Source organism: Monopterus albus, unplaced genomic scaffold, assembly GCF_001952655.1.
Source record: "Monopterus albus unplaced genomic scaffold, M_albus_1.0 scaffold330.1, whole genome shotgun sequence".
NCBI classification, from domain to species: domain Eukaryota; kingdom Metazoa; phylum Chordata; class Actinopteri; order Synbranchiformes; family Synbranchidae; genus Monopterus; species Monopterus albus.
In genome coordinates, this window is record NW_018128210.1 from 144,511 (window position 1) to 152,209 (window position 7,699).

Here is a 7,699-nt window from a genome sequence, read left to right on the forward strand (position 1 = left end):
GATGGTGTTCTTGGGATTGTACTCATCCTTCTTCCTCCTCCAAATATGGCGAGTGGAGTTTATACCAAAAAGTTCTATTTTGGTCTCATCTGACCACATGACCTTCTCCCATGCCTCCTCTGGATCATCCAGATGGTCTTTGGCAAACTTCAGACGGGCCTGGACATGTGCTGGCTTGAGCAGAGGGACTTTGCGTGTGCTGCAGGATTTTAGGCCATGACAGTGTAGTGTGTTACTAATGGTAACCATTGAGACTGCGGTCCCAGGTAACGAGTTCAATTTGTCATTGTATCCAAATGCACTTTCATTCGACTACCCTGTTCTGTTGATATCCTTGTATGTGACTGCTACACTAACTCCTCTCCCTTTCCACTCCACCTCCCAGTAACAACATCCAGTCAGACTCTCTCTACTTAGGACTTGACAACATTCTGTGAATCTGTCTGGGTGAATAGAATAAGACTGTAGTTCACTCATTACTGTTGCTTTTCTGTTTCCCTCAGATAAGGTCAAGGTCAAAGGTCAAAGTGTTTGTCAAATGCACAGTTAGGAAATGTGTTTCCCTGTACGATGAAATTTTTACTTTGCCGTCCACATGAATGCCAAACAATACAAGTGAAATATAAAGTAGATGAGCAATAACACAAATCTAAGGCACTTTAAAGCAGCAAGTGAAAGAAGCACAATAAGAATACAACAAGAACACAATATAATGCAGACAGAATATATGCTGCGTGGGAGCCGTGAAGTGCAAATACTCAGCAGTGAGTGTGCAATTATGCATGTGCAAACTGAGTATGTAAGCAGTACAGATGGAATTATATGAGGTAGATCGTGAGTCTGCTGTTTAGGAGTCTGATGGCAGAGGGAAAAAAAGACTTTTTCAGTCTAGAAGTCCTGTTTTCACACTTCTGAGCCTCCGACCGGAGGGCAGGGGTATGAACAGTCCGTGCTTGGGGTGGGTGGGGTCCTTGAGGATGGAGGCAGCTTTCCTACGCACCCTGCTGTGGTAAATGCTCTGCAGAGAGGGCAGTGGAGTCCTGGTGATCTTCTCCACAGTCTTTACCACTCTCTGCAGGCACTTGCGGTCCATAACAGTAGTGCTGCATTACCAGACAGTGATGCAGCTGGTCAAGATGCTCTCAGTGATGCAGCTGTAGAAGTTGCATCAAAGGATCCTAGGCAACATGCCAAACCTCCTCAGCCTCCTCAGGAAGTACAGCCGCCATTGGGCCTTCTTGACCAGCTGTGTGGTGTTAAGTGTCAAAGTGAGGTCCTCACTGATGTGGACGCCCAGGTATTTGAAGCTGCTCACCCTCTCCAATTTGAACCCCCGGATTAACAGCGGCTGATGAGATCTCCTCTCCTTCCTCATGTCCACTATCATCTCATTCGTCTTGTCTGTGTTGTGACTGAGATTATTGTCCTTGCACCATGACACCAGACCAGCCACCTCCCTCCTGTAGGCTGCTTCGTCCCCGCCAACCTATCACTGCGGTGTCGTCCGCAAACTTTAGGATGATGTTGTCTTTGTGGGAGGTGACACAGTCGTGGGTGAACAGGGTGTAGAGTATGGGACTGAGGACACATCCCTGTGGGGTACAGATGTTCGTGATAATGCTAGCTGAAGTCCTTTGCCAATCCTTACAGTCTGGGGCCTGCCAGTCAGAAAGTCCAGGAGCCAGTCACAGAGGGTGGGGTGCAGGGGTCTTAGCTCGTCCAGTTTGTTTTCCAGAGACTGTACATTAGCTAGGAAGAGGCTGGGTAGTGGCGGTCGTGTAGTGCAAGCTTTTAGCCTAGCATGGAGCCCTACTCTCTTGCCCCGTTTGCATCTCCGTCTCTGGTTCTCTCCCTTGATTTCAGCCTGCTTGCTCGTGCCTGGTGCCTCGGAGGCTTCCTGGGGGTGATGGTGGTTGTTGTTGCGGGAGCGAACAATAATTTGTAGCTCCGGTGGTATGAAACCAGTAAATTCCCAGTGGCTGTGTGAGTTGGTGATATCCAGCAATGCCTGTCTGTTGTATGTTAGCAGTGCATGGCATTTGTGCACTGCAGAAAGAGTAAATAGTAATAACAAATATGTATTTGCTGTGTTTGGATCCAGTGTGTTTTCATGTGAATGTCTTAAGACTCCATCTCTGGTCTTGGGCTCTGGTGGTGGCAGTGAAACATCCACTTTAGTCAGCATCAGTGAGACGTTGTCCATGTCTCCCTCAGAGCATCCTGTACTTTCTCTCCAACCTCTGACACAGCTGCTGTCACATCCTCAAAGTACCTCAGAGGATGGATGAGTGTGTAGACTGAGTGTTAACTGAGGTCCATAGAGGATGGAAAAATCCTGCTGTTCTACATCCAGCCCTCACCCACCTAGATTCAAAGAATTCTTACGTGCGAATGCTGGTCCTAAACTTCAGTTCAGCATTCAGCACAATCATTCCCCAGCAGCTTATACAAAAACTTGGACACTTGGGATTCAAAACCTCTCTGCAACTGGGTGCTGCACTTTCTAAAAGGGAGGCCATAAAATGTGCGGTCGGCAGCAACATCTCCAAGGCCATCACACTGAGCACAGGGGCTTCACACTGCTGACCCACGACCATGTGCCAACTTACAGCACCAACCACATTGTCAAGTTTGCGGACGACATGACTGTAATTTTTTATCATCAGATCTGCTGCTGTGGGTCATTTCCACTACTGTCCATGTACTTTTCATAAGCTATTATGCACCTCATCACCAACGCCCCTGGTGATGCTAACCATCTGACAATCTTCTTGTTATTATTTGCACTACTGTCACTGATTGTACATAGTTTTGAGTCATAGCCTATTAGGATGTACCATTTAGTTTTATTCTAATTACTTTAATTTAGTTTTCTTATTCTATTCTACTTTTATTCTATTGTAGTTTCTTAAATGATATGGCATTCAATAGTAGGTGAGAGAGAAATGATATTTGAATTTTTTTATATGTCTCAATGGCAGGAACAATTTTCTGCATTATTTACTTTCACATTTCATAATTCAATTACATTTTGTTGAGAAAACTTACATACTTTTATGACACCCCCACCCCCTGAAAGTCTTCCTCCACTGCCTGCTAACACTCACCAAGAAAAAAAATATCAGCCACATACTCTAGTCTAAACAAAAATACTTTCACAACTGTCCATCTTCTGTCAAGATGAATGAAAAGGTGAAGGAGAGAGACTGGAGGTATAATTTCACTCTGTGCTAAAACAAAGGCTCCATCTTTGCCTAATACTGTAGTAATCTCGTGCAGTCTATAACGTAAAACAAATAACTACAAACTATGTTAACTCTAAACAATTAAACAACAATTCAAGCATAATAAGATTTTTATACAGGCACATTACTAGGACGGCTCTATGTCGTCTTCTATGCCCTCGTCAGTGACGCATATTGCCAGCGACAGAAATACGTTCGAAATATAAATCTATAGTTCAAAATCAAAACCATATTCTTTTGATTGTTGGGTAACTGATTAGTATTTTCTTTAGGAGTTTAGTACAATGGCCCTGGAAACTGTCCCCAAAGACCTTCGCCATCTGCGAGCTTGTCTTCTTTGTTCGCTAGTCAAGGTAAAGTGTGGGCTGCGATAAATAAACGCTCAGCTAACGTTAGTCTCTGCGCACATTTGTGTTTTATTATATCCCGGGCACGAACCAAAACTTAGAAGTAATTATTTCATGCTGAGTTTTATTTACTGAATATTAGTGAAAGACTGTTGGCAATAAGGCGCTTCGGCTTGTAACAAGCCACATTTGCTACGATAAACATACTGTAAATTTGCCTTAGATAGTGACCATTGACCCATGGTTAGAAGCAGACAACTTCGGAAATTCAGATATAATAACGTTAGTTGACCAACGCCGTGTGCTGATATCTGGAGTAATTTGTATGTTTCTCGATTCACTTATAACCCCGGATTCTTACATGACTAATCTCCTTGTTTTTCTTTAGACCATTGACCAGTTTGAATATGACGGCTGTGACAATTGTGAGTCTTACCTTCAGATGAAAGGCAACCGAGAAATGGTTTATGAATGCACAAGTTCCTCATTTGATGGGTAAACATTAATTTAATACCAAACATTAATTATCCAAAAACATTGCACATAGTATTTTCATATTGTTTACCATTACTGTCTGCCCACAGTGTGATAGCCATGATGAGTCCCGAGGACAGTTGGGTAGCTAAATGGCAGCGGATAGGTAAGAATGTGCACCTGTGCCTGAAGCTACATGAACCTATTTTTGACCACTAGGAAGCAGAGAAACTCCAAACCAACCAACATTTGTATTACTTATTTTCTATATATGTAGTCACTTCTCAATAAAAATGAATAAGCCATCTTTCAAGTTGGTTTACCCCAGTGCTGTTGAATATAGTCTTAATCACAGTCTTGTTAATATACTGCATTATTGATTAATCGATTGTTTGAATTAATATCTGAGTCATAACATTTGTGTTTATTTTGTGCTCTATCCAACAGGCAACTTCAAGCCAGGTGTATATGCAGTGTCTGTGACAGGCAGACTACCTCCAGGTATACTGAATCTAACTATACTGCCTCAATGTATTGCAAATGCTCACTTGCTGTTTACAGTGCAATATTTTTCTTCTTTTGTGAAGGTGTGGTGAGAGAGTTGAAAAGCAGAGGAGTGATCTACAAATCCAGAGATACAGCAGTGAAGACGTAAACCCTGCTGCTCCAAATTATGTCATCTGATCAGCCACACCAGATAATGCTGCAACTCCAGCGACAAGTAACAACAATGGGACTCGGTTTAAATTGGGATGTCTTATGGAACTGCCCCTTCTGATTGTTCAATTTTTGTTTTTTGTTATGTATAGACATATTAACATGGGCTACTATAGAGGAGAAAAGTGGCTCAATCTTTGAATAATAATAAAAATAATTGTTTTATAAGAACTTGAACAGCTGTCATAAAAATTGTTTTTTGAGTTTGTAATGTGCAAATACACTGAGATTTGCTGATTCAGTTTTTAACTTCACAACAGTCTCTTATTCATTAGATAATGCCCAGAAGTGAGATATGTTGTAGGATGTCTCAATGCCAGAACTGATACAGTACAGTAGTAAAAACAACAAATATAATTCTCTGAATGAACTAGAACAAACACAAAGCACATTGAAGCCCACAAGTCAGTGATGTGTTTGCCCAGTTGTAGCACCTGCTAATATAAAGAGACAGAGGTACGTTTTCTTTGCCTGGAAAAATAAGTTGAGCACAGCAAGGCAGAATGTAGACTGACACAGCATGCAGTGTCCCTGAGTGACTGAGAGACCATGATTAATGAACCTCAGCTTCACCACATACACCACCACATGCAAAACAGTTTAGTCATGGAGAAGAATGGACCTAACTTCATTTATAAGTCCTTGTGATGGCATTGCCAGTTGGTTCACCAAATTGGTACGGGCTGAAACATCTCATCAGCTCCTGGCTGGATTGTACAGACATTTATGTCCCACTCAAGGTGAACTGTAGCACTGACTTTTCATTGAACAGCAACATCAAGTCAAAATTTAGATTTGTCCATTAGCAACAGTAACACCTGCAAAACTAATGACATTAGCCTTAGCTGTATGTTTCTTGCAATTAACTAGTTAGTAAAATAAGATGAGCGTGACACACATTGTGCTTGCTAAAGTTTAGCATGTTAGCACTGTCACTGTAACCAAACTGGCATTTAGCTCAAAAGCACTGATGCTAATATGTCACTGCTAATGTGTCAGTGTTACACCACACAGTAATAGATGTTGGTCTACATCATTATGTATCATGAGAGAATCAGGTTCAGGTGCATGAACCAGTGTCCTGGTGTTTATTGTGCTCACTCTGAACGTATCTACCATTTTCTGTGCTTATTTATTTGGGTCACACAATGGTCCTTTTTACTGAATACCTAGCTTCCCTGCAGTACCATTCACTGCTAGCAGGGGGGGATATCACCAAAGCTATTATTCCTGTTTATACATCATCACCCACTGGCTTCCGTTTCACTGTACAGTAACCTGTACAAAATAACAAGTTTATAGGTTATCATCCTGTATCCTGTGCTGCCGTGCATATCATTTACTGTTACATTACTATCTTGGATGAAACAGTATTTGCTTATTGCCAGAGGATCCAGATGTCTGACTGATGGATTAGGTCATGCACACAAAGGACTCTACATCTCTGTAGCCTGAGTGAGCACAGAGAGCTCTTGCTAATCTCTTATTTCATCAGGTGCTGATACGTTGTTTCAAAAGCACATGAGTGAAAACCACTGTTTGATTAAAAAAAACCCAGAGGTTATAGTTTAGTGAAGTGAAGCAGGGCACAAATAATACAAACAAAGAAAAATAAACATTTATTTCTAGCAAGGACTTTAAATACAGTTAGGTAAAATGAGGTGAAAACATCATAAAAAGGTCAATGTACTGTATCTGTGATGTGAGAGGAAAGCTGTCCCAGTGGAGTCTCACTTTACTTTTCTGGACAGACAACAAAGGACTCTGGATAGAGAGATGGGAGAAAGAGATGAAATGATGTGCAACATTATTGAAACAAGGAAGTAACATCTATGTTAAAAAATGTTAATATTAAAAGAGGAAGTCTTAGGCATCTGTTCTTAATGCCAATATAATAATTTCTCATTTAACACCTCTACTGTACAAAGAAATGATCTGTTGACTAGGCTGTTTGTCAAACTACAAGCCAAGGCAATAATTACAAGAGTTATGCCTCACACTGCATTCTCTGCACTGGTGTCTTGCAGTGCAGGATGTGCAGGAGTGCCACAGGTAGCTTGGTCATGTTACTCTTACGTTACAAGAGTCTGTGAGGATTCTGTATTAGCACAAAGAGTTATTCTCTTTCAGTCTTGCCATCCTTTTTACTTTGTACTTGACAGTGAAATTGTGATCTGCACTAAAAGACAGTTTTCAGCTACTCTAAGTAGAACTCAGTATTATATGGTAAAAGTACTTCAATACAAGTGAAAGTCCTGCATTTCAAAACATATTTAAATAAAAATATAAAGTGTTAACAGTATAACCTACTAATATATCAAAAGTAAAAGTACTTACATCGCAGAATGGCTTCCGTCTGTGTATTATATTTAAATATATTATATTTATGATCCATCCACATGTCAGTAGAATGTTACCTTTGTGTAAGGTAGTTTTTGTTTTATACAGTGATTGTTTAGAGTAAAGCTTGATACAGCTTTCATCTGTAAAGTAACCAGTAAGAGTAGCTGTCAGATAAACAGATGGAGCAAAAAACAAACAAACAAAACAGAACTTGAGCACAAGTATCTTATATTTGTACTTAAGTTGTACTTGAATAAATGTATTTGCATGTGTAAGCACTAATACCACATTGCAGATAACTGAAAAGGATAGTGTAGATGGATTTTAGGAAACTAGTGATAAAAAATAAGCTGGGATCTACATTTTACAAGGTTCTGAAATAAAACCTCACATTTCTCTGAAAAACCATTTCATTGTTGCACACAGAATTAATAATTCATCTTTTCAACTGAAATTCTAATTTAGCTGTATAGGAATATTAACATAAAGAGAGTTACTGACAATACTGCAAAGGTTCTCTAAATGTCTTTCTCTTGTTTTATTTCCCCTTCTGTTGCCACAGTGAGCTCCACG

General features: G+C 40.5%; 1 protein-coding gene across 2 annotated transcripts; it reads left to right on the plus strand.

Annotated features, from left to right (window-relative positions):
• The first annotated feature begins 3,390 nt into the window (after positions 1–3,390).
• On the plus strand, positions 3,391–4,957 carry supt4h1 (SPT4 homolog, DSIF elongation factor subunit). 2 transcript variants are annotated; one of them, XM_020624544.1, is made up of 5 exons: positions 3,391–3,598; positions 3,981–4,087; positions 4,177–4,232; positions 4,514–4,567; positions 4,654–4,957. In XM_020624544.1, the coding sequence occupies exons 1-5, from the start codon at positions 3,530–3,532 to the stop codon at positions 4,719–4,721; spliced, it is 354 nt and encodes a 117-aa protein (XP_020480200.1). In that variant the 5' UTR covers positions 3,391–3,529; the 3' UTR covers positions 4,722–4,957. The 2 variants fall into 2 exon arrangements, with proteins under 2 accessions (XP_020480200.1, XP_020480201.1); XM_020624545.1 differs by lacking the exon at positions 3,391–3,598 and adding an exon at positions 3,635–3,874.
• The last annotated feature ends 2,742 nt before the right edge of the window (positions 4,958–7,699 follow it).